This window comes from Schistocerca gregaria, chromosome 1, assembly GCF_023897955.1.
Source record: "Schistocerca gregaria isolate iqSchGreg1 chromosome 1, iqSchGreg1.2, whole genome shotgun sequence".
Lineage (NCBI taxonomy): Eukaryota > Metazoa > Arthropoda > Insecta > Orthoptera > Acrididae > Schistocerca > Schistocerca gregaria.
Genome location: NC_064920.1, coordinates 359,342,684 through 359,370,385, shown reverse-complemented (window position 1 = coordinate 359,370,385; position 27,702 = coordinate 359,342,684). Strand labels below are relative to the sequence as shown.

General features: G+C 40.4%; 1 protein-coding gene across 5 annotated transcripts in view; it reads left to right on the top strand.

Moving 5' to 3' along the window:
• The window catches only part of LOC126345965 (PAS domain-containing serine/threonine-protein kinase), a 212,289-nt gene that overhangs the window by 46,996 nt on the left and 137,591 nt on the right, over window positions 1-27,702 (top strand). For 4 of the 5 annotated variants that reach the window (XM_050002149.1, XM_050002147.1, XM_050002148.1 and 1 more), the window contains 3 exons: window positions 4,097-4,365; window positions 6,186-6,359; window positions 6,468-6,584. In XM_050002149.1, the coding sequence (XP_049858106.1) occupies window positions 4,097-4,365; window positions 6,186-6,359; window positions 6,468-6,584 (560 nt within the window). Of the gene's footprint in view, window positions 1-4,096; window positions 4,366-5,651; window positions 5,837-6,185; window positions 6,360-6,467; window positions 6,585-27,702 lie in introns of those variants that run through there. The other variant, XM_050002150.1, reaches the window with a different exon arrangement.

The window sequence follows — 27,702 nt, the reverse complement described above, 5'->3', positions numbered from 1 at the left end:
ACCAGATGTTGAGAGTTTGGGGGAGCATTAGGCCATGATTTGCAACAACAGGAGAAAGTAATACACACAGTAGATTATGAATGGATACCTTTAAGAAGTGAAATAGTGAAGGCAGCAGAGGAGTACATAGGTAAAAAAAACGAGGCAAAGTGAAAATCCTTGGATAGCACAGGAGAGGGAGAATTTAATTGAAGACAGGAGAAAATATTACAATGGAGTAAATCAGGCAAAAAAAGTCTAAACAAATAAGATTGTTGGAAAGTGTAAAATAAATAAGCAGGAATGGTTAGAGGACAAATGTAAGGATTTAGGAGCATGTATCACTAGGAGAAAGATAGGTACCATTTACTGGAAAATCAAAGGGGCCTTTAGAGAAAAGAAAAGCAGCTGTATGAAAATCGAGCTCGGATGGAAAATCATTCCTATGCAAAGAAGGGAAAGGTGGAAGTAGCATATAACGGGTCTGTGCAAGAAAGATAAGCTTGCAGGTAATGTTATAGATACAGAATAGGATGTAGATTAAGATGAGATGGGAGACATGATACTGTGACAATTGTTTGACAAAGCACTAAAAGACCTAAGTTGAAACAAGGTCCTGGGGGTGGACAGAATTCTGTCAGAACTTCTGATACCCTTGACAGAACTAGCCCATCTGGTGTGCAAGACATATGAGAGAGGCAAAATACCCTCAGACATTCAAGAATAATTTATTATTCCAGTTCCAAAGCAAGCAATTGCAGACAGGTGTAAGTATTACTGAAATATCAGTTTAATAAGTCGTGGTTGCAAAAATTAACACGAATTTTTTTTACAGAAGAATGGAAAAGCTGCTAGAAGCAGACCTTGGGGAAGATCAGTTTGGATTCCAAAGAAATGTAGGAACATGTGAGGCAATACTGACCCTAAAGCTTCTCTTAGAATATAGGTTAAGGAAAGACAAATCTAAATTTATAGATTTTGTAGGCTGAGAGAAAGCTTTTGATATTGTTGACTGGAAAGCTATCTTTCAAACTCTGAAGGTGGCAGGGGTAAAGCACAGGAAGCAAAAGGCTATGTATAACTTTTACAGATACCAGATGACAGTTAGGAGTTGAGGGGCATGAAAGGGAAGCAGTGGTAGTGAAGGGAGTGAGACAATATTTTAACCTATCCCCGATGTTATTCAATCTGTACATTGAGTAAGCAGTAAAGGAAACCATAGAAAAATTTGGAGTAGGAATTAAAGTTCAGGGAGAAGAAATAAAAACTTTTATGCTTGCCAATGGCTGATGCCATTGTAATTCTGTCACAGCAGAGGATCTGGAAGAGCAGTTGAACAGAATGGACAGTGTCTTGAAAGGATGATATAAGATAAACATCAACGAAAGCAAAACAGGGATAGTCGAATATAGTCTAATTAAATCAGGCAATACTGAGGCAATTAGATTAGAAAGTGACACTTAAAATAGATAAGTTTTCCTATTTGGATGGCAAAATAGCTGATGATGGCCGAATGGCAAGAAAAGCATTTCTAAAGAAGGTAAATTTGTTAACATCAAATATAGATTTAAGTATTAGGAAGTAATTTCTGATGGCATTTGTCTGGAGTTTAGCCATGTACGGAAGTGAAATGTGGACTACAAAAAGTTTAGACAAGAAGAGACTATAAGCTTTTGAAATGTGGTGCTAGAGAAGAGTGCTGATCGGTAGATCAAGTAACTGATGTGGCGGTACTGAACAGAATTGGAGAGAAAAGAAATTTATGCCACAATGTGCCTAGAAGCAGCTATAGGTTAACATGAATTAACATGACACATTGTTACATCAAGGGATCACCAATTTAGTACTGGAGAGAAGTGGGGGAGGGGGAGGGGTAAAAATCCTAAAAAGGGACCAAGAGATGAATAAAGTAAGCAGATTCAGAAGGTTGTAGGCTGCAAGACTTATTCAAAGATGAAGAGGCTTGCACAGGATAGAGTAGCATGGAGAGATGCATGAAACTAGTTGTCGGACTGAAGATCGCAATAACAACAGCTGCCATAATTTACTTAGAACATATAACAATAAATTAACTTGGATTTAAAATCCTCCAGTCCCTCCCTTGGGAAAACATTCTTCATACAGATCATACACATGTAATTACATTACTTTTCCTATGTGGTAATGCAGAGTAAGATGGTTGATATGGAAAATAACCATTATGTGTAATCCAGCCCAGGCGTGTTCAGGGGGTGGCTACAAGAGCACAAGTGCTCACACTTGTTCGTGCCATGAGTCGTGAGGGCTCTTGATAAAATGTGGCTGTTGGACATCAGACATTGAGCACTTGCTGGCACCTGGAGATTTCTGCAGTTCTTGTTCCGTCACGTCTCCACGCATTGACTTTGGATTATGGTCTGAAGATGGTTCGCCTTTGGACTGAAACTGGACCCCAACAAATGTGATTTGTATGACGTGGACTGTTTTCGTAAATTCGATTGTGAAATTGATCGATGTTTTCCCAAAATGTTTTCGAAAATATGTTATATATGTCGATGTCAATTTATACTTGTGGGTCATTCCACGTCAAATCAACAAATGAAACCATTGTTTTCAACCTTACCCTCTTGGATTTAAATGAAATTAAGTATGCCTATAGTACTACAAATTAATTTCTTCACATTTTTCTGATAAAAACATACCGAGTAATGAACTTTCAAAAATTGAAAAAATGACACGTTTCAGAGTTAATCACATAATTTCACTACAGCTGCCTCACAACAAAAGAATGTGTAGGTCACTTTCAACAATAGGTGAAAATTGCTGACAATATTAACCAGAGATAAAATACTGAATAGATTGCAGATAGTAACACCAAAGAATCATTTTATATTTAATCTGTAAAATGAGAGATGGCTTCCTTTTTTTCTTTTTTCCTGTGGTTTTACAGCTATTAATAAATAGTTAGCAGTAAAGTTTAATAAGCAGTTATTCCTTTCAAAAGTACAATTTGTGGACCATGTAACAAAATGTAACACTGTAATATTTTCATGTGTAGCAAAATAATAGAAATTCACCTATCTGACTGTGATTTTGGAGAATCGTGGTAAACATAAAATTGCTTTTGATAGTGATCCCATGCTCATCCCAAGTAGAAACTATCTGAATATGTAGATGTAAAGTGTATCTTTCACATATATTTTTTTCAGAATTTAAAAAATTTAGTTTTTCAAAATTTGATAAATTCAACAAAGTTGTTTTTATAAACAGTGTGTGTGTGTGTGTGTGTGTGTGTGTGTGTGTGTGTGTGTGTGTGTGTGTGTTAAACTAATGATGTTTGGTGTCATATAAAAGCTCTTTAAAAGAGCATTCCAATGAAGTAAATTTTATTGCTCTAGCTTAATTAGAACAGGAGTTATAAAGAAAACAACATTGTTCCGCGAGTCAAAAATTTGTCACTTTTCAATTGTTGAAGGTCAATTACTTTGTAACCTTTTTTGTCAGAAAAATGTGAAAAAATTAATTTTGTCATGATTTATGAATAATATATGCATACTTAATTTAAAAAAAATCTGAGTGTCAGGTTGTAGCGCTTGTTGATTTGACATGGAATTAGCCTTGCCCGAAAACTATGAATTGAAACTTTGTCCACAAACAATATTCATCATAAGGCTGCATCATTTGTGACAAATATCGTGTTTCATACTAGCTGCCCCATGTTTTTTGCCTCACCAATTAAAAGAAATGTAAGTTTCATTTTATTGTTACTTTTTGTCTGTGCAAAGAGCTTAGGAAAGAAATGTGCCACAAAAACTATCAATTAGCCACCAAGAAATGATCAATCTTGGCAGAACTATTAGTTTCCATAGAATATACGTGTTGACACTGCCTTGTCCCTATTTCCATCCCATCCTCTTCGCCTTCCATTACTCGCCATGAGTTTGCCAGTTTCTAACTGCCGAGACATGATTGTGAGCCAGCTCGCAAATCGGTGAACAGGCATGATATAGCCTGCCTCCATTCCTGTATGAACTGTGATGTAAAACTGAATTTCAATTTGTAAATAGTTTTATTATCTTATTCTTAGTAGTTTTTAAATTAAAGATACAGACTCACTGATGCCTATCTCTTATGACAGGAGATGGACTGAACACGTGCAGCTTCTCAGCTGGGAGATGCCGTGGATCATTTTCAATGAGCCGTTTTCCAGAGTCAAGTGGAGCAAAGCTGGCCCAACCTGTCAGTGATGCTGCGTGCAACACACGACCTTTGCAAGGCATAAGTGATTCAGCATGGTCATTTAGCAGTAGCTTCATCAGTGCTGTAGGAGGTGTTAGCACTAGTTATCCCATTGCACCCATGAATCCAAATAAAGCTGTTTTCACAATCGACATGAAAACATCACAGGTAAAAAAAAGAATTGTATAATAAGGAAACATTTTCAAAGTATAATTCTACCTGGTATGCCTTTCATAATTCTTAGTCACAGGGGGATTAAAATGTTGTTTTCTTAAGTTGTGCACTTGCACAAGTTTGCATCTGAACGGATGAGAAAGCTATTTTGACTAAATGTTGTAGTTTTCAGTTCTGATGGAGCAGCATTGTTTAAATGATTGTAGATGTAGATTTAAAATGACATAGATTGCATTCAATAATCAATACAATTATTGTGCATGCATTTTGTGACTGTTCTAGATTCTGCAAAAGTGGTAAATGACTTTGCCTGTGAATGCTGAATGGAAGTAATAGTTACAGTATAGTTTGTGATTTAGACTTTTCATGTTTTCCTCAAGTGATGAGATAGTTGTATTTCTGTATGCTATTTCAACACAACTTATGTACACCCAGATAGTCAACATGTTTCCCACACTGGCAATATTTTTGTGCCAGACCCACTTGTCAACTTACAAAAAATGCCCTTTACTTATTTTAAATTAATTTTTTTGTGTTTGTAATGTAGTTTGTTAACAAAACAAATTGTATCTGAAAAATGAATTTAATTGAATTAAAACGGATAATTATCCAAAACAAATTGAGATTATTAAGTAATTACAGTTGGCTATTTAGAATGCAATTTAGATGCACAGAATTTTTTCTACAGTCAGAATTGTCATAACATCACGAGTCTCATTAATGTGTGTGTTTTAGTGTCTCTAGTTCACATGTGATCTTAATTAGGGAGTTTATTATGGGTGTCTTCTTCTTGTTTGCAACAGTTAGACATTCTGTAAATAATTCAGAATGGAGTCAGTCACACAAGTGCTTGTAACTCTAGTGAATACCTATTGATTGCAGTAAAAATAAAGTTTTGTCATAATTTATTGACATTTCTTCCAGGTTTTCAGGAAGTTAGAGATTCTTTTATTTTCTGCTTTCACTAGTTGTTTCAACCCGAGATAAGAGGACATGTATGTTTGTGAAAAGGAAACAGGAAAAAGTTTAGTGTAGTATTGTGCTCTTAGCCAACTTTGTTCAGTAACAATATTATCTAATTTCTTTGGCAGCAATGGTGGTAGTTGCAGAGACAGTAAAATTTGCATCTCCTGTGGAGTCAAATGCATAAAGATAGAAGTCTCTCAGGAAATCAATCGTGTAAGTGGTGAATTTTGCTATGCCTTACACAGCTGGTTTCCTGGGATACTTTTATCAGGGTCACCTTGGAGGTCATAACCTAGCAGTACATGGTATGTATATGGTAGCAATGTCAGAAGCCCATTCAGCTGGATATTCTTGTTCTAACACATACTTTTTCCAGAAGTCGGTGAATAGATTTCCAAAGTAATCAACACATTTAAAACAGTTTCTAAGATCTAATATAATTGGATAGATAAACAAAATTTACCCACCAACTGGCAACAGAAGAAAACACACACAGAAGGTATGGAAATTTCATAACTTTTGGGTGTGTTTTCTCCTGTAGTTGTTTCGTAAGCAGTTTTTTTTTTGTGTGTCCAGTTATAAAAAGAAAGATTATTTTTGTTGATATGTTAGTTTCTAAGGATTGACGTTTATTGTGTTCCCCAAATATATATTTGTTGGATAAGCCATATAAGAATGAACACAGTTCTGTTAAACTGAAACATTAAAAACCAGTTGGTAGTGAATTTGTTCTCATTTATTTTTCCTCTAAAAATGCCTTAGCAGAAATTAAAATGATTATTGTGTAGATTACTTCCTCTGTCTGCATTCACTTGATGAAGACAATATATTTTCCATTTTATTTTCAGATTCTTGTTGTAAATGGTGTTGCTTGCAATCTTCTGGGATATAATCCTGATGAACTGTGTCAGGTTAAATTAACACAGCTCTTGTGTGGGCGACACAAAAATCACGTCACTGCATTAGCAGAGGAACAGCTGGAGTTGAAGGACGGGAATATGGTGTTTTTGAGTGGGAAAGTTGTGAGTTAGTTTTTTCTTTTCTTTTAATGGAAACAATTTGTTTTGGTCTTTTTGTTGGTGTTGTGAAATTTTCAATTTTAGTTGCTATGTAACTTTTCATTTCTTTAGGTTGAAATGGTGACGAAGGATGAGAGAATTGTGCCAGTATCATTGTGGCTGAGGAAACTAGAAACTGATGCTAGATGCCTGGCTGTAGCTGAACCTGTAGAAAGGAGAGTAGCAAATGTAAGTTGCCTTCTATGCATATTATAAATTAAAGTTCTCTGGTCCATTTTTCTGCCTGTACGCGAAGACTAATCTCAGGATATACTGTTGGGATTTTGACGCAGTTTTCAATAATAGATAAACAAGGTAACGAGGAAGGTTTGTATATATAATTTATCATCACTCTACCAGACAGGCGGTCCAGCCATTGATAATTAGTGTTTCTGTGCAAAGCTAGAGAGGATTGCTACTTAAATAATTTTATAGCTACTACAGATTTCATGATATACACTGATGCATATGATTGCTGCCTGTATTTCTTCCTGTCTCTGGATGCCCCACACATTGAAAACTTGGCATGATGCACCACAACTAAAAGAAGATGGTTTCAGTGTGTGTGTGTGTGTGTGTGTGTGTGTGTGTGTGTGTGTGTGTGTGGACAAAGGCCATTTGCTGAAAGCTTTAAGTGTGAAAATGTTTTTGTTGTGCCTATCTGTGACTCAGCGACTCCACTAAATGGTGAGTGGCAGCATTCTTTCTCATAATATTGTTACAGTCCATTCTGGATTTTCCATTGTTTGAAAGAGAGAGTAAATATTTTCAGTGGATGATTGGATCCAGGACGCAGCCTGTACCTTGGTGGACTGATGAGTGACGCTCAGCAGTCAGGGATAAATGCGCAGCTCTTCAGCTATTTGAGTACTGTCCAACAGCAGACAACATCCCAGCTTTTCAGGTCAATAGAGCCGAGGCTTGATGTGAAATTAAGGAGAGTAGGAACAGGTCATGGAAAGCCCCATTCCACTTGTTCCATAGCAGTATGAAGACATTAGGACGACCTTCGGTAAACGCATCATTTACCAATAGCAACAGTGCTGAATCAAGGGTGGCTTCAAACAACACGCAGAGACATGACTTAGGCGATGGCAGAGCATTTTGCAAAAACTACTGCCAATGTCAGCCAGGATCTGGTGTTTCGCCACTATTGTGTTACTGTAGAGAGAGGCAAATTGCACTTCAGATCCAACAGTACTGAGTCCTACAACTGCTCTTTCCCCATTTGGGAGCTGGAATCAGCACTGTATAAGACTCATGACATTACATCCGGTCATGACCAAATCTGGTACTGCATGCTTCAACATTTGCCTATAGTATCAAATGAAAACCTACTCGAATGTTTAAATTTCATGTGATAGACAGGTCACTTTCCCAACTTTTGGAGAGAGACAATTATGATAGTTCTCCTTAAACCACGAAAGAACCACACCTGTCTGACTCATTACTGTGAGCTGTATAGGAAAAACCCTGGAGAGAATGGTAACTGTCATCTGGTCTGGTTGTTAGAGACAGTGCAACTCCTTAGCCACTCCATGTGGATTCCAGAGATTCAGTCCACTGTCGACAACCTGACTGTATTAGAGGCAGCTAATCAGTAGACTTTCCTATGACAACATCACTGTCCCAGTATTTTCTTTGATATTAGTAAGGGATACAACACTACTGTGAATCACAGTGTTCTAAAGCAACTTCATCAATGGGGCTTTTATGGCCACCTCTCCATTTTCATACAATCTTTCATGTTGAAATGGTTTTTTGCTTTCCTCCGTGGTGAAACACTAACAGATTGTTTGGATCAGGAGACTGATGTCCCTCAGGACAGTGTTTTAAGAGCAAACCCCTAAGCCGTAGTCATAAACAATATCACATTTGTGGTAAGGAGTCTTATACAGTGCTCCGTATTTGTGGATGATTTTGCTGTTTTCTGTTCCACCTTTAGGGTTGCTACGACCACTTGCCAGTTACAACTTACTGTGTAGAAATTAGAAGAGTAGGGTTCAAAGATGGGTTTTCATTTTTCCGCGTGTGCGTGCGTGTGCGTGTGCGCGCTCGCGTGCGTGTGTGTGTGTGTGCGCGCTCGCGTGCGTGTGTGTGTGTGCGCGCTCGCGTGCGTGTGTGTGTGTGCGCGCTCGCGTGCGTGTGTGTGTGCGCGCTCGCGTGCGTGTGTGTGTGCGCGCTCGCGTGCGTGCGTGTGTGTGTGCGCGCTCGCGTGCGTGCGTGTGTGTGTGCGCGCTCGCGTGCGTGCGTGTGTGTGTGCGCGCTCGCGTGCGTGCGTGTGTGTGTGCGCGCTCGCGTGCGTGCGTGTGTGTGTGCGCGCTCGCGTGCGTGCGTGTGTGTGTGCGCGCTCGCGTGCGTGCGTGTGTGTGTGCGCGCTCGCGTGCGTGCGTGTGTGTGCGCGCGCTCGCGTGCGTGCGTGTGTGTGCGCGCGCTCGCGTGCGTGCGTGTGTGTGCGCGCGCTCGCGTGCGTGCGTGTGTGTGCGCGCGCTCGCGTGCGTGCGTGTGTGTGCGCGCGCTCGCGTGCGTGCGTGTGTGCGCGCGCGCTCGCGTGCGTGTGTGTGTGCGCGCGCGCTCGCGTGCGTGTGTGTGTGCGCGCGCGCTCGCGTGCGTGTGTGTGTGCGCGCGCGCTCGCGTGCGTGTGTGTGCGCGCGCGCTCGCGTGCGTGTGTGTGTGCGCGCGCTCGCGTGCGTGTGTGTGTGCGCGCGCTCGCGTGCGTGTGTGTGTGCGCGCGCTCGCGTGCGTGTGTGTGTGCGCGCGCTCGCGTGCGTGTGTGTGTGCGCGCGCTCGCGTGCGTGTGTGTGTGCGCGCGCTCGCGTGCGTGTGTGTGTGCGCGCGCTCGCGTGCGTGTGTGTGTGCGCGCGCTCGCGTGCGTGTGTGTGTGCGCGCTCGCGTGCGTGCATTTTAACCGTTCTTGTCATGTTTTTAACTACAGTTCTCAGGAGTAGACAGGGAACGTCTGCTCCAGTTTTATAGGGCTTTCATGCATTCACGGTTAGACTATGGTTGCACATTGTGGATCAACGAGGCCTTCATATCTGAAGATCATTGATGGTATCTACCATGAGGCGATTAGACTGGTAGCCATGGGTGCGTCCAGGATGAGTGCCATACCCAGTCTCTGTGCTGAGGCTGGTGAACCACCACTTAACTATCTGACAACAACTCCTCAGGGTGCGTCAGGTATATAAGTTACTCACAGCTCTGAATTTGGCTGCATACCGTAGTGTTACTCGTCTGCCTCTGGAACATGTTTTCTCCAATCGTCCATGAATAGAAAGGCCATTTGGGATCTGCATGCGTCATGTGCTGCAGTGACTTGTGTGGAGCAAGTACACCCTAAATCAAGGGTTTTAGCAATCTGCCACCCTGGTTACTGTTAGGCCCAGAATAATTGCAGATATAGTGCAGTACAGGAGATGTTGCACTCCTGTATGTGTTTTTAAAACATTATTTATGGACATTTTAAGTGTGTGTCACAACTTTACATCTGTCTGTACAGATGTGTTGAAATGGAGTATTCCGTTGGTTGCTCTGTTGTTTTCCCTGATTGTGTCCTCAAGGTATGATTGCCTCAACACTTAACTGAATTCGATGCTGAATTATACACTGGCACTGGAGCAGGTGAGACTTGATTTGAGTACTAAATTCCAATTCTCTGTGTGCCCTTCACTCTACTGTGCTTGTATCTAGCAGATACAAATAGTACAGAATATCCAGGACACCCTCCTCCAACTACAATGGCTAGGGAAGGACGTGCCTTTCTGCTGGTTGCCAGGGTGTGGTATTACGGGGTATGAAAGGGCACCTGTAGCAGCTAAGGAGGCATGTCGCTATCCCCATACATTCTACCTTCTCACTGTTGAGGTACAGAGTCTTGTGTCGATGGGGTGTTGAGTGGCTGAAAGTGACAGACAATAAGCTCCGTCTAGTAAAGTGCACAATGTGGCTGTAGCGTACCTTCTTCCAGCTGTGTCAATGGGACAAGGTTCTCCTTACTTCTCTTCGCATAGGCCGTAACCCTGAGATGCATAGCTTCTTGCTCCGGCAGGAGGACTCTCAAATATGTGGTGCTTGTGTACAGATCACTGTGGGCCACATTTTATTAGACTGCGTTTAATTTTCAGACCAAATGGTAGCAGCAGATTTGCTGACAGATCTGCAGTCTATTTTAAGAGATTTTTCAACGAATGTGGTTAGTTTTAAAATTTTGTGAATTGTCCAACAGGTGATCTTCATGTTTTGGCAGGGTGACTGGCTCAACACACTTTTAATAAGTGATCAGCTGGTCATCTTTGCCGATGCTGCTGTTTTAGCTCCTCTGTCGTTTTGTGTTTTAATACCTGGTATGCATCTTTCACCCTTTGTATATTGTCTTAAGATGTATACGATAGAGTGATTGTGTTAGTGAATGCGAGTGAAGTGGAAGTGATTGCATGAGTGAATGCGAATGAGATGGAAGTGCTTGCATGAGTGTTGTTTTGTAGGTTTCATTGTCACTATGTGCAACGATTTCAGTGATTTTGTCCACATTATTTTCTTTCCAGATGTATCAAGGTGCTGATAACTTCTCCATTTAGCACCCACAAAGTCGAAACACGCACTCAATGATTCTGGTATTGGCAATTCGACAATAGTGGGCTTCAGACATATTAAAAATAATATTGATCATAAAGTTGTCATCCACCCACTTTTTTTGTGGGATGTCCCAGAATTTGAAGTTGTCCAGTAACCTGAGTAAAGGGACTTCGGACACATTTTTATCCCGTCTTGTGCCAAGTTTGCAAATATGTGAACGAAGAGGGAGAATGACTTCTGAATATCGTCTCCCTATTACTGTACACGATTCAAAATACACATTTGCCTGTTAAATTAGGTATTATTGTGTAGTTAAGTTGTGAGTACATTCACATCCTGTTTGAGCATTTTAGAATTAAAAGGGATTGGTGTTGGGAAAGATCTTTTCTCCGTCTTCTAACATTACACATCATTTGTCATGTTTGTTTGGAAGAAGGAGGTCAAGAGATAAGGCTTCCAACAAAGATGACAGAAAACAACTTCACAGCAAAGTGTGTGATTTGTCCCACCATGTTTTCGATAAAATTTGAAGGAAGAAAGCTTTAAAAAAACACATTCTCAACAGCAATGTCATAAAAATAAAACAATTATAACTTTCCAGAATGAGATTTTCACTCTGCAGCGGAGTGTGCGCTGATATGAAACTTCCTGGCAGATTAAAACTGTGTGCCCGACCGAGACTCAAACTCAGGACCTTTGCCTTTCGTGGGCAAGTGCTCTACCATCTGAGCTACCGAAGCATGACTCACGCCCGGTACTCACAGCTTTACTTCTGCCAGTATCCGTCTCCTACCTTCCAAACTTTACAGAAGCTCCCGAGTTCGAGTCTCGGTCGGGCACACAGTTTTAATCTGCCAGGAAGTTTCAATTATAACTTTATTTGTGAAGAAACATACTTTTGAAGAAGTTGCCACGATACTCACTGAAGCTGCATTTTTTATCACAGTGTAAAAGGTGGTCTTAGCTACAAGCGATTGGCTTGCCAAATATAATTACATCATTCCTTTTTTCCAGACAGTAATGTTGCATCTAAAATTTCATAAGGGGCCCATGCAGATGATAGGCACGAATTGTATGTTGTTAGCATTATATGAAATGACCAAAATTGCTCAAAGACATGACAGCAGAGCTCGCTAAAACTTCTGTAGACTGTCTGGCCAATAAGAAAGCAGTAGTTACGTAGTGAACAGAGCGTCAGCGGAAATATCCAAATTGCAATCTGGGTGGAAATCGATGAGAACATCGTGCTCTCTCTTCCATGATTTTTTTACGCAGGCTGTATTGAAACGAATTGCATGCAAGATCTGGCTCGCGGGCTGCCAGTTGCCCACCCATGGTGTAAAGGAACAGAATCTGATAAAAGCATGGAATGAAATTTTGGTTTTGGTGGAAAGTTCTCTTCACATTGAAAATGACTTATGTTCGAAATGCTCAGTATGTTAAAAGAACTCAGTTGCAGTGAATGTGCAGAAGACTTTCAAGAATGGATAAATGTTGATGGTGCAAATCCAGGGCACCAAATCGTGCAGGATAGCTAAATTGCGAATGTAGTCACTGATAAAGCTGATGACGTCACCATATCATCAACTAGTGGTCCAGAAAATGAAGATGACAATATACGAGCTGTTTCTGAAGCATTTGTTTATTTAGATACTGCCTTGAGATTGTTTGAAGTTAAAGATGAAAGCAACCAGTATCACATACCTGTCTTGAAAAAAAATTGCAGTTAACTGCTCATAAGCAGGTAGGCTTGCTTAGAGGGGCCAAGATGAAGACTTTTTTTAAAGCATTAATTCTATACACATATACTGTGCATGCAAAATATGAATTACATACATTTCGTTCACTGGGATGCACAACAAATGTCACTCTGTTACCTGCTTTTGTAATAGTAAGAGGTTTACGTTTTTATAAATATGTGTAGGTTTTATTAGTAAAGCAAGATATGCAGTATGATTATCTGAATTAACTGGTGTCCTGAATGCCCACATCTCCCAGTTATTTTGGGTAATTAACACTTTACTTTAGTTGACTAATTACATTGTCGATGTCGAAGATGAAGTTGGTTGTGTGACAGTGTTCGTAATGTCTGAAGTCGTCCAAAGATAACATAGTATTTTTTTATAAGTGAGATATGATACACAATTTAACTCACAAAATACAAGAAATTAAAGTACTACTTTAGTACAGAATTAGTACTTTAATTTCATTTATTTTGTGAGTTAAATTGTGTATCATATCTCACTTATAAAAAATACTATGTTATCTTTACTTTGGTACAGAATTCCTCCCCCCAAGAACCATGGACCTTGCCATTGGTGGGGAGGCTTGTGTGCCTCAGTGATACATACAGCCGTACCGCAGGTGCAACCACAACGGAGGGTTTGTGGTACCTGAAGAGGGGCAGCAGCCTTTTCAGTAGTGGCAGGGGCAACAGTCTGGATGATTGGCTGATCTGACCTTGTAACACTAACCAAAACAGCCTTACTGTACTGGTACTGCGAACGGCTGAAAGCCAGGGGAAACTACGGCCATAATTTTTCCTGAGGTCATGCAGCTTTACTGTATGATTAAATGATGATGGTGTCCTCTTGTGTAAAATATTCCAGAGGTAAAATAGTCCCCCATTCGGATCTCCGGGTGGGGACTACTGAAGAGGACGTTGTTATTAGGAGAAAGAAAACTGGCGTTCTATGGATCGGAGCGTGGAATGTCAGATCCCTTAATCGGGCAGGTAGGTTAGAAAATTTAAAAAGGGAAATGGATTGATTAAAGTTAGATATGGTGGGAATTATTGAAGTTCGGTGGCAGGAGGAACAAAACTTCTGGTCAGGTGACTGCAGGGTTATAAACACAAAATCAAATAGGGGTAATTCAGGAGTAGGTTTAATAATGAATAGGAAAATAGGAATGCGGGTAAGCTGCTACAAACAGCATAGTGAATGCATTATTGTGGCCCAGATAGACACAAAGCCGATGCCTACTACAGTAGTAAAAGTTTATATGCCAACTAGCTCTGCAGATGACGAAGAAATTGAAGAAATGTATGATGAAATAAAAGAAATTATTCAGGTAGTGAAGGGAGACGAAAATTTAATAGTCATGGGTGACTGGAATTCGTCAGTAGGAAAAGGGAGAGAAGGAAACATAGTGGGTGAATATGGATTGGGGCTAAGAAATGAAAGAGGAAGCCGTCTGGTAGAATTTTGCACAGAGCATAACTTAATCATACCTAACACTTGGTTTCAGAATCATGATAGGAGGTTGTATACATGGAAGAACCCTGGAGATTCTAAAAGGTATTAGATAGATTATATAATAGTAAGACAGAGATTTAGGAACCAGGTATTAAATTGTAAGACATTTCTAGGGGCAGATGTGGACTCTGACCACAATCTATTGGTTATGAACTGTAGATTAAAACTGAAGAAACTGCAAAATGGTGGGAATTTAAGGAGATGGGACCTGGATAAACTGAGAGAACCAGAGGTTGTACAGAGTTTCAAGGAGAGCATAAGGGAACAATTGGCAGAAACAGGGGAAAGAAATACAGTAGAAGAAGAATGGGTAGCTTTTAGGGATGAAGTAGTGAAAGCAGCAGAGGATCAAATAGGTAAAAAGAAGAGGACTAGTAGAAATCCTTGGGTAACAGAAGAAATATTGAATTTAATTGATGAAAGGAGAAAATATAAAAATGCAGTAAATGAAGGAGGCAAAAAGGAATACAAATGTCTCAAAAATGAGATCGTTAGGAAGTGCAGAATGGCTAAGCATGGATGGCTAGAGGACAAATATAAGGATGTAGAGGCTTATCTCATCAGGGATAAGATAGATAATGCCTACAGGAAAATTAGAGAGACCTTTGGAGAAATCAGAACCACTTGTATGAATATCAAGAGCTCAGATGGAAACCCAGTTCCAAGCAAAGAAGGGAAAGCAGAAAGGTGCCAAGAGTATATAGAGGACCTATACAAGGGCAATGTACTTGAGGACAATATTATGGAAATGGAAGAGGATGTAGATGAAAATGAAATGGGAGATACGATACTGCGTGAAGAGTTTGACAGAGCAGTAAAAGACCTGTGTCGAAACGAGGCCCCGGGAGTAGAAAACATTCCATTAGAACTACAGATGGCCTTGGGAGAGCCAGTCCTGACAAAATTCTACAATCTGATGAGCAAGATGTATGAGACAGGCGAAATACCCTCAGACTTCAAGAAGAATATAATAATTCCAATCCCAAAGAAAGCAGGTGCTGACAGATGTGAAAATTGCCGAACAGTCAGTTTAATAAGTCATGGATGCAAAATACTAACGTTTATTCTCTACAGACGAATGGTACAAGCTGACCTTGGGGAAGATCAGTTTGGATTCTGTAGAAATATTGGAACACGTGAGGCAATACTGACCCAGCGACTTGTCTTAGAAACTAGGTTAAGGAAAGGCAAACCTATGTTTCTAACATTTGTAGACTTAGAGAAAGCTTTTGACAATGTTGACTGGGATACTCTCTTTCAAATTCTGAAGGTCGTAGGGGTAAAATACAGGGAGCGAAAGGCTATTTAGAATTTGTACAGAAACCAGAAGGCAGCTATGAGATTCGAGGGACATGAAAGGGAAGCAGTGGTTGGGAAGGGAGTGAGGCAGGTTGTAGCCTATCCCGATGATATTCGATCTGTATATTGAGCAAGCAGTGTAGAAACAAAAGAATAATTCAGAGTAGGTATTAAAATCCATGGAGAAGAAATAAAAACTTTGAGGTTCGCCGATGACATTGTAATTCTGTCAGAGACAGCAAAGGACATGGAAGAGCAGTTGAACGGAATGGACAGTGTCTTGAAAGGAGGGTATAAGATGAACATCAACAAAAGCAAAATGAGGATGATGGAATGCAGTCAAATTAAGTTGGATGATGATGCTGAGGGAATTAGATTATGAAATGAGACACTTGAAGTAGTAAAGGAGTTTTGCTATTTGGGGAGCGATATAACTGATGATGGTCAAAGTAGAGAGGATGTAAAATGTAGACTGGCAATGGCAAGGAAAGCGTTTCTGAAGAAGAAGAGGTGGGCTTACTGGTAGTTGGGAGCTCCAGTGTTAGGCGCGTAATGGGGCCCCTTAGGGATACGGCGGCTAAGGAGGGGAAGAAATCCAGTGTGCATTCCGGGAGGAGTCATTCCTGATGTGGTAAGGGTCCTTCTGGATGCCATGAAAAGCACAGGGTGCAGCCAGCTGCAGGTGGTGGCACATGTCGGCACTAATGACGTGTGTCGCTTTGGATCTGAGGAAGTTCTCTCTGGATTCCAGCGGCTATCTGATTTGGTGAAGGCTGCCGGTCTTGCTTACGAGATGAAGGCAGAGCTCACCATCTGCAGCATCGTTGACAGAACCGACTGCGGACCTTTGGTGCAGAGCCGGGTGGAGGGTCTGAATCAGAGGCTCAGACGGTTTTGCGACCGTATTGGCTGCAGATTCCTTGAATTGTGCCATAGGGTGGTGGGGTTTCGGGTTCCGCTGAATAGGTCAGGAGTTCACTACACTCAGCTGGCGGCTACAAGGGTAGCGGAGACTGTGTGGCGTGGACTGGGGGGTTTTTTAGGTTAGAAGGCCTCGGGAAAGTGCGGGATTGGCTGCAATGTCAAAGGGTGCTTGGCAATTACAGGACGTGCTTGGATCAAGGAACAGTCGGAATTATAGTTGTAAACTGTTGTAGTTGCGCTGGAAAAGTCCCTGAGCTTCAAGCGCTAATAGAAAGCACAGAAGCTGATATCGTTATAGGTACAGAAAGCTGGCTAAAGCCTGAAATAAGTTCTGCAGAAATTTTTACGAAGTCTCAGACGGTGTTCAGGAAAGATAGACTAAGCAGAATTGGTGGTGGAGTGTTTGTGTCTGTCAGTAGTGGTTTATCTTGTAGTGAAGTCGAAGTAGATACTCCGTGCGAATTGGTATGGGTGGAGGTAATACTTAACAGCCGACTTAAGTTAATAATTGGCTCCTTCTGCCGACCCCCAGACTCCGATGATATAGTTGCTGAACAGTTCAGAGAAAGTTTGTCTCGTAACAAATAAATAACCCACTCATACGGTTATAGTTGGTGGGGACTTCAACCTACCCTCGGTATGTTGGCAAAAATACTTGTTCAAAACCGGTGGTAGGCAGACAACGTCTTCCAAGATTGTCCTAAATGCTTTCTCCGAAAATTATTTCGAGCAGTTAGTCCACGAACCCACGCGAATTGTAAATGGTTGCGAAAACACACTTGACCTCTTAGCCACAAACAATCCAGAGCTGATACAGAGCATCATGACTGATACAGGGATTAGTGATCACAAGGTCATTGTAGCTAGGCTCAATACCATTTCTTCCAAATCCATCAGAAACAAACGCAAAATAATTTTATTTAAAAAAGCGGATAAAGTGTCACTAGAAGCCTTCCTAAAAGACAATTTCCATTCCTTCCGAACTGACTATGCGAATGTAGACGTGATGTGGCTCAAATTCATAGATATAGTAGCAACAGCAATTGAGATATTCATACCTCATAAATTGGTAAGAGATGGAACAGATCCCCCGTGGTACACAAACGTCCGAACGCTGTTGCAGAGGCAACGGAAAAAGCATGCGGTGTTCAGAAGAACGCGAAATCCCGAAGATGGGCTGAAATTTACAGACGCGCGAAATTTGGCACGTACTTCGATGCGAGATGCCTTTAATAGGTTCCACAACGAAACATTGTCTCGAAATTTGGTAGAAAATCCGAAGAAATTCTGGTCGTATGTAAAGTACACAAGCGGCAAGACGCAGTCAATATCTTCATTGCGCAGTGCCGATGGTACTGTTATCGACGACTGTGCCGCTAAAGTGGAGTTATTGAACACAGTTTTCTGAAATTCCTTCACCAGGGAAGACGAATGGAATATTCCAGAATTTGAAACACGAACATCTGCTAGCATGAGTTTCTTAGAAGTAGATACCCTAGGGCTTGCGAAGCAACTCAAATCGTTTGATACGGGTAAGTCTTCAGGTCCAGATTGTATACCGATTAGGTTCCTTTCAGATTACGGTGATACTATAGCTCCCTACTTAGCACTCGTATACAACCGCTCGCTCACCAATAGATCTGTACCTACAGATTGGAAAATTGCGCAGGTCGCACCAGTGTTCAAGAAGGGTAGTAGGAGTAATCCATTTAACTACAGACCTATATCATTGACGTCGGTTTGCAGTAGGGTTTTGGAGCATATACTGTATTCAAACATTATGAATCACCTCGAAGGGAACGATCTATTGACACGTAATCAGCATGGCTTCAGAAAACATCGCTCTTGTGCAACGCAGCTAGCTCTTTATTCGCACGAAGTAATGGCCGCTATCGACAGGGGATCTCATGTTGATTCCGTATTTCTAGATTTCCGGAAAGCTTTTGACACCGTTCCTCACAAGCGACTTCTAATCAAGCTGCGGGCCTATGGGGTATCGTCTCAGTTGTGCGACTGGATTCGTGATTTCCTATCAGGAAGGTCACAGTTCGTAGTAATAGACGGCAAATCATCGAGTAAAACTGAAGTGATATCAGGTGTTCCCCAGGGAAGCGTCCTGGGACCTCAACTGTTCCTGATCTATATAAATGACCTGGGTGACAATCTGAGCAGTTCTCTTAGACTGTTCGCAGATGATGCTGTAATTTACCGTCTAGTAAGGTCATCCGAAGACCAGTATCAGTTGCAAAGCGATTTAGAAAAGATTGCTGTATGGTGTGTCAGGTGGCAGTTGACGCTAAATAACGAAAAGTGTGAGATGATCTACATGAGTTCCAAAAGAAATCCGTTGGAATTCGATTACTCGATAAATAGTACAATTCTCAAGGCTGTCAATTCAACTAAGTACCTGGGTGTTAAAATTACGAACAACTTCAGTTGGAAGGACCACAAAGATAATATTGTCGAGAAGGCGAGCCAAAGGTTGCGTTTCATTGATAGGACACTTAGAAGATGCAACAAGTCCACTAAAGAGACAGCTTACACTACACTCGTTCGTCCTCTGTTATAATATTGCTGCGCGGTGTGGGATTCTTACCAGGTGGGATTGACGGAAGACATCGAAAGGGTGCAAAGTAGGGCAGCTCGTTTTGTATTATCACGTTATAGGGGAGAGAGTGTGGCAGATATGATACACGAGTTGGGATGGAAGTCATTAAAGCATAGACGTTTTTCGTCGCGGCGAGACCTTTTTACGAAATTTCAGTCACCAACTTTCTCTTCCGAATGCGAAAATATTTTGTTGAGCCCAACCTACATAGGTAGGAATGATTATCAAAATAAAATAAGAGAAATCAGAGCTCGAACAGAAAGGTTTAGGTGTTCGTTTTTCCCGCTCGCTGTTCGGGAGTGGAATAGTAGAGAGATAGTATGATTGTGGTTCGATGAACCCTCTGCCAAGCACTTAAATGTGAATTGCAGAGTAGTCATGTAGATGTAGATGTAGATCTAGTATTGAGTTAAGTGTTAGGAAGTCGTTTCTGAAAGTATTTGTATGGAGCTTAGCCATATATGGAAGTGAAACATGGACGATAACTAGTTTGGACAAGAAGAGAATAGAAGCTTTCGAAATGTGGTGCTACAGAAGAATGCTGAAGATTAGATGGGTAGATCACATAACTAATGAGGAGGCATTGAATAGAATTTGGGAGAAGAGGAGCTTGTGGCACAACTTGACTAGAAGGGAGCGGTTGGTAGGACATGTTCTGAGGCATCAAGGGATCACCAATTTAGTATTGGAGGGCAGTGTGGAGGGAAAAAATCATAGAGGGATACCAAGAGATGAATGCACTAAACAGATACAGAAGGATGTAGGTTGCAGTAGATACTGGGAGATGAAGAAGCTTGCACAGGATAGAGTAGCATGGAGAGCTGCATCAAACCAGTCTCAGGACTGAAGACAACAACAGTACAGAATTATAGTAAATAACTGCCACTTGTTATGAAATACATTTAAATTGCTGCAGGAAATACAAATTCACATTTTAATCTGCACTTTTACGGGCGTACAGATAGACATGTTAGTTTTTCACTTTACATCTGTTGCTGTGTTCTCTCCCATGTGTATGTAGTGACATACCTGTGACACCATGAGTAGGGAACACTGCATGGTGGATCTGTCAGTGTGATGTGATTAAAGTTACCTTTGATTGTTCTTCTGATATGGTTGCCTTTTAGTTTTGTTCTCATGGTCTTGCTACTCTGTACCATGGGTGTGCATGAACTTTGACTTCGTATCCAGGCAGTACAATGCTGTAAGAGGGTGTCTCACTACTTTCAATTACTGAATGACAGACATGTATTCAATGATAGTCTTCTGTATTGTTCAAACTATTTAAATCAGTTGTGAAGACTGATCCAAAAATCAGTAACTCATAAACTCTCACACATCGATCAAGGTGTCTGACCATGTCAAATGCAACTCAATATTTAAGATCTACAATCTTCATTTGCTTTAACTGTTTACATTGTAGATTGTTGATTTTCCCTGAAGTACTCATGACCCCTTCACAGGGTGTCACCAAGGCAAAGATGTCAACATCCAGTAAGTGCTAGTGCACTCACCACGCTTGCCCCTGCTATGTTACATCACTGCATACACACCATCTGCACAGGTCACAGGTTGGCGGTGTGCACAGTGGATTGTTCCCACTATATAAAATGTTCATTAGAGACACGGCCATCTTCCACTAATGTGAGCATCCTCAGTTTAGCACATGTCATTCTCATGAATAACCCATATTACACTAAACTTACACGTCTTGAAAAATATTTTTACCTGTATATTGTTAAATTTATAGATGTAAAAAGTATACTTTTGAAATTATTCTGTAAGCTTAAAGAATAGGCAAGCAGAGTTGATTGTGTTTTGACTGTTTTGCCCAAATAACTAGAAGAATCCATGTTAATTAAATTTGTTTTGCTAATTTAATAAATTTTGCCAGTTTTTCTTCTGTTCTGCAAAAATTTCTAATTATTCCAAGACCTTTAGCAAAGGGCTGTTAGCAACATTGTGGCTAATTTTCATGCTATCTTGACTCTCACCTAAAGCATGGTTAGTTTTCTTCAATTGTTCACCAAATGCTTTACAGTTGGAATTTAATTGTGAGTTCTTTATCACATGCTTTAAATGGTCTTTTACTTCGACCAGCATACATGCTCCGACAAGTTTGATCATTTTAGATACTTCTCGACAGTTGCCACACAAACTTGAACATTTGTTGTACTGTGACCCCAGCTTCTGTATTTCATCATCAAATAATGGCGATGCCTTGTGCTTCAACCGGTTGTTGACATCTTCCTTGTGCTCATTATCAACTATGGAGTGCTGAGCAGCCAGCTACACCTTCATCTTGGAAAACAGATGAGTCACATGTGCCAAGTCCAGCATATGTGGAGGATGCTGAAAATCTCCAAGCAAATAAGTCTGAAGATTTCCTTAATTAGATTTGCAGTTTGGGGTTGCTTCGTTAATCATTCCACGTCGTTTAATTTTGGATCGACCTTCGGAGTTTTATAATAGTCTCATGATAAACCTGAGGTATCACAGTCTTCTTATTTGTTATTCCCGTGAAATCTGTTGTCAAACTTCCTTTATGATACTAAAAAAGTGCAACCTTAATTTTACCATTTGACAGCATAGATATTATGCTACCACTGTGCACAAAACTTCTGTGATGATGTTAAAGAAGGTAGTCTTTGAAATCTCTGGCGCATCTCAAAAATGTTCAGAAATTGTAAACTGATGTCTCACATGCACAATTTCCTCAATATTTTGCACAAGTTAATCAGTCACATTGATTGTCTTCCTGAACAACTATCATCATGCACTTGTATGCATCCAACCTTGAAATTTCTGCACCACTCCCTCACAACACTCTGTCACATACATGTTACATAGTTGACAATGAACACACCTGCCAATTTTCCTGATTTCAGTGGGAGAGTCCTGATTTTCCACATATTATTCCACCTCCTGATTATTCCATTATTTCTCTTAATTTTTACTACTTATTATCCAATCTAAGATATTTGTTTTGAAAACTCGCCATTTCGGGTTCCCCCACCCCACTCCTCATCCCCTCAGTGTTCAGAATTCGTTTGCTCTGTAGTCAATGTTAATCAGTTTACATATCAGAGCTTGTAGACATCGAGAAGTCGCGTGCAACCTATATATCATTAGTTATTTCTCCTCTTCTTCTGTTTCCATTTTTGTTTTTATACCCAATATATAGCTATGTGATGTCAGAGAGAGAAAGATTAAAGTCAGTTGTATTGGGTTGTTACAAAAGTGAGCCCCTGGCTTTTTGTTAATTTGTATCTCAGATTGGCAGGTATGGATGAATCATGGCAGCATTGACACTTTCTGCATGCAGGAAGTGAATGACAGTAGGGTGCTCCAACTGGTGGGAGACAAAGCAGTACTGTCCATTTCAACCACTCACTGTTTGCACACTGACAAGTGTACCAGAGCACTAACTGACATGGTGTGAATTTCAGTCTCATCCTCCAACCACAAAAGCTCAATGAAGGTAAAAGCATTTGTTTATTTGTAATTCACTGGGAGGTTAATTTATGAATAATGCTCCATGTCAACCAAGTTTGCCAAACAGATCTCACAAGGATAGGTCCCGAGCAGTACAAATGACTTTTTGAAACTATCTACACGGTGGTGTAGGTTAAGATCCCAGGTATCACACAGTGCAGCCATTCACCCTCGTGGACCCTTGTTTGCGACTAGTTCATGAAATAAAAATTCGGAATTTTGTGACACTTGTCAGCATTAAAAGAGAAGTTACATTGCATGATGTGGTTGTGTGGTGTAATAGATACGATAACAGCTTCAATTTGCAGGAGGCTGTCAGTTCGAATTTTGTCAGGTGCACATTTTTTTTAAATTTTTAAATCATCATCGAACTTACTTCAACCATTATTTTTATTCAGTTAATGGTTGGTTTAAATGTAATTTTTTTTTCTCTCTCTATTCATTTGTCACATCATTTGGATCAGTATATGAACCTTCTCATTTGTTTCATTTTTTTCTCTACATCACTTTTTCCAATCGGAATTTTTGTGGATATGAATTTAATTATATTTATTTAATATAATATTCAATTATTTGAAAATTCTGATCCATCAATTAAAAAACAAAAGGTGAAATTATCTATTTATATTTGTGCAATGGTGTCAAAAATGTATTTTTGTTAAGAGATTAGCATTTTTTCCATGCTAATCATCATACAAACATTTAAAACATAACATAAATACTTATTGCACTATGGACAAAATAAAACAGATGAAAGTTTAAATGAGTCAGGTTTATAAGTAATGCGAAATGCAGGCAAAATGAGAAATAGACATAATGAACACAGTAATGTGGACAAAAACACAGTGTTATAAAACTAAAGAAATTTTAAAAACACATGAATAAAGGTTTCAAGTGGAAAAAGAATGATAGGAAGAAAATGAGAACAAATGAAGCAGTTGATAGTATGCTTAAAATTATGTGACAAAGGAATGGAATTAAAAAATTACATTTGAACCAAACAACTGAATAAAAATAATGGTCGGAAATCTATCGTATAGATAGTTTCAAAAAGCCAATCACACTGCTGGGAACTCTTAAATAGTGGCATATAGGTGGGGGGACAAAAGTATGTAATGGAAACTGATTTATAATTGCTGTTTGCATAATTAAGAAAAAACTTAATTGAAATAAATTGAGAGGTACACACATTCTGGGTGAACTTCTAACTGGTACTAATATCAACAGACCTTCAATGTCAATACATTTAAGATAAATATTCATTATTTAAAGTTATGTACTTCTTCTCATTAGTTCCATTGTGCATAGAGCGGATAATGACAATGACAATGCTGAATCGCCCCTCCATTGCTCACGCAAATTCCTCGTCTCCTTCAAACATCCTGATGCAGGATGATGAACAGACAGATGTGATTAATCCATTATATATTAATATACGGTTGGAATATTGTGTTTGAACAATACTGGCACGGCAGAAATAGTCATTTGTCCACCCACTACACCTTATAGAGACAAACAGGTGCAGATACAGAAATTAATCAGTTGAAGACATCTCTCTTCTTTTTTTTGTATGAAAGCATTATCTCTGGCACAAAGAAATTCATTAATTCACGTTTGGCTTTACATGTACAAAAAGAAAAGAATGAAGAAAAAATATTATCTATTAAAATTGCCCCCAACTGTGCACTGATGTCCTACGAAGGTGCACAGTGTCTGAGCTTATTTACCTTTTTGAGGGTTGATAACCCTGGCTGGTATGGGTATACCCTTTTTCAGCCATTGGAGCTATCCTGTATGGTTATCAATTTGTGTTGGCATGTCAGATTTTTTTTAACATAAACATACATAAGATTTTTTTCATAACAAAGTGCTTGCTGTAACCACATAGCCCCATTGTTGTCAGTCATTATCTGCACAGTGTTTAGCTTGCAAAGCATGCACTTGCAGGTCAACATGCGTTACCGAACCAATTCATTTTCACATGTTTAGTACAAACCCAGAAAGCCCGTGTCATGCGCTTACAGTAGCTTTCACTGCACAAATTTGTGTAGCTTGTGTTTAGCGGTGTGATTATTTGTGAAATCTTCAATGCGGTGACAATTGGTTTCCATATCAACGGCCCGAGGAATTTCACCTCATCAAAAAGGTAAGTTTCTTGCCACTTTTACAATGTTGTTGAGCACAGAAAATTTGTTACATGAAGTGTTGCCATCTTTAGTTTATCACGCGCACACCCATGTATATCACACACACACTTAACACTTTGCAGCCAGGTTTTGTATGTTCTTGCACTTTGTTTTTGAGCATCTTTCATACAGTCACATTATATAAAGTTTCTGTAGTGTCCTTTCACATGCTATACACATAACATAAAAAATAAAGATAGAATTACAAAATACACTTATCGCATTCATTTGCTGAAATACCATTATTGTCGCTTATATACATTGTAGTATGGTTGTCATTTTGCTTTAGTACATTTTGTTAAATTACAATTTTGTTACAATATTTGATTCCAATTTTATTAGTACACGTAATACTCTTGTTTGGTTGTACATTCTTCCTGTAAAATTCGTACAATAATAAATTCTGTTTTCTCTTATGGCATAAATTGACATCCATTTCATTTCAATTTAAGACACCTTTTTGATGGAGCATATTTATTAATTCCAAAGAATTAAAGAAGTAAACAATAGTTGTTACAATAGATATCATGCGCCACTCAGATAACTACACATTGCCACTTCTTTCTAGCACTCTCCAGGAAGGATCTACACACTACAGGGTTGAGGAAATTCCTTGGAAACGCATTTATGTGCTAAGTTAAGTCTTGTTACTAAACTTAACTGTGATCTCAAAAACAAAATAGTTTGTTGTTTATAAACACAACTCAAATTTGACGATAGCAATCGTATCAAATACTTTTTCAGTGTTTAAAAGTGCAGCTCAATATTTACTTGTTATGTTCATTATATAAAGGATAACCATTTCATGTGCTGAGCTATACAGAGTTGTATCATCAGTATGTATGTTAACGTACAATGAGCATGAAACATTATCTGCATGAGTAACAAACTTGCATAAAAATTTCAATGTAAATCCGGTGTGTGATGCTTTCATGGGTAGTCAACACTCACAGTAATTTGGTTTAGACCCCTTGATTATTTGGTAGTGCTCAATCTTAGTTCTGCATCATGATATGTGATGTACTGCAACTGTTTTCGTCTTCACATGCTTTGACACTATCACATTCATACGTATCGTAAACTATATTTATCTTGCGGTGTGGCCCTTCTTATTTTTAGATGGTACCTAACACTCTACAAGCATTTATCTTCCTTCATTTTAGGATGTGTTGGTGCATTGTTCCCTGGAAGAAAAACTTAGTACTAACTTAAACCAAATCTTCATAGATAATAATAGACCAAATAGTGGCTCTATGGCTACTAATACCTTTTTCATATATACAACCATGTATTCATTCACTTCAGTGTGCAGTTGTGCTATCACAAAACTTATTGCATGTCATTTGTGCATCTTTCCTTACCTTATAAACCTGAAAGATAGTGCGTTATAGGTGTGGTGTGACCTCCTATTCAGTTTGCCACTTATACTGTGCTTGCTTGTTTACCTGCAGCAAGTCTTTCCTAGTCCATCAACTATAATTAGTGCATGTATTCTCAATACTTTAATGTGTAAATATTACACATACATGGATATAATGTGTATAGTATCGTAACTTCAGTAAATATCTCGTAGTTTAGGGTCCCGTACTGTGTATATAATCCTTTACCTTATATTTATGTGTGTGTATTGTGTAGATAGGTCTGTGTCCCTGTTTATGCAATATGCTTTACAAATGCTAGTGCAGGCTGTAGCTCATAGGGTTTATTTGTTTGTTTTTGGTGCTCCAACACTCCCAGATACACACTCCTGGAAATTGAAATAAGAACACCGTGAATTCATTGTCCCAGGAAGGGGAAACTTTATTGACACATTCCTGGGGTCAGATACATCACATGATCACACTGACAGAACCACAGGCACATAGACAAAGGCAACAGAGCATGCACAATGTCGGCACTAGTACAGTGTATATCCACCTTTCGCAGCAATGCAGGCTGCTATTCTCCCATGGAGACGATCGTAGAGATGCTGGATGTAGTCCTGTGGAACGGCTTGCCATGCCATTTCCACCTGGCGCCTCAGTTGGACCAGCGTTCGTGCTGGACGTGCAGACCGCATGAGAAGACGCTTCATCCAGTCCCAAACATGCTCAATGGGGGACAGATCCGGAGATCTTGCTGGCCAGGGTAATTGACTTACACCTTCTAGAGCACGTTGGGTGGCACGGGATACATGCGGACGTGCATTGTCCTGTTGGAACAGCAAGTTCCCTTGCCGGTCTAGGAATGGTAGAACGATGGGTTCGATGACTGACTGGATGTACCGTGCACTATTCAGTGTCCCCTCGACGATCACCAGAGGTGTACGGCCAGTGTAGGAGATCGCTCCCCACACCATGATGCCGGGTGTTGGCCCTGTGTGCCTCGGTCGTATGCAGTCCTGATTGTGGCGCTCACCTGCACGGTGCCAAACACGCATACGACCATCATTGGCACCAAGGCAGAAGCGACTCTCATCGCTGAAGACGACACGTCTCCATCCGTCCCTCCATTCACACCTGTCGCGACACCACTGGAGGCGGGCTGCATGATGTTGGGGTGTGAGCGGAAGACGGCCTAACGGTGTGCAGGACCGTAGCCCAGCTTCATGGAGACGGTTGCGAATGGTCCTCGCCGATACCCCAGGAGCAACAGTGTCCCTAATTTGCTGGGAAGTGGCGGTGCGGTCCCCTACGGCACTGTGTAGGATCCTACGGTCTTGACGTGCATCCGTGCGTCGCTGCGGTCCGGTCCCAGGTCGACGGGCAGGTGCACCTTCCGCCAACTACCGGCGACAACATCGATGTACTGTGGAGACCTCACACTCCACGTGTTGAGCAATTCGGCGGTACGTCCACCCGGCCTCCCGCATACCCACTATACGCCCTCGCTCAAAGTCCGTCAACTGCACATACGGTTCACGTCCACGCTGTCACGGCATGCTACCAGTGTTAAAGACTGCGATGGAGCTCCGTATGCCA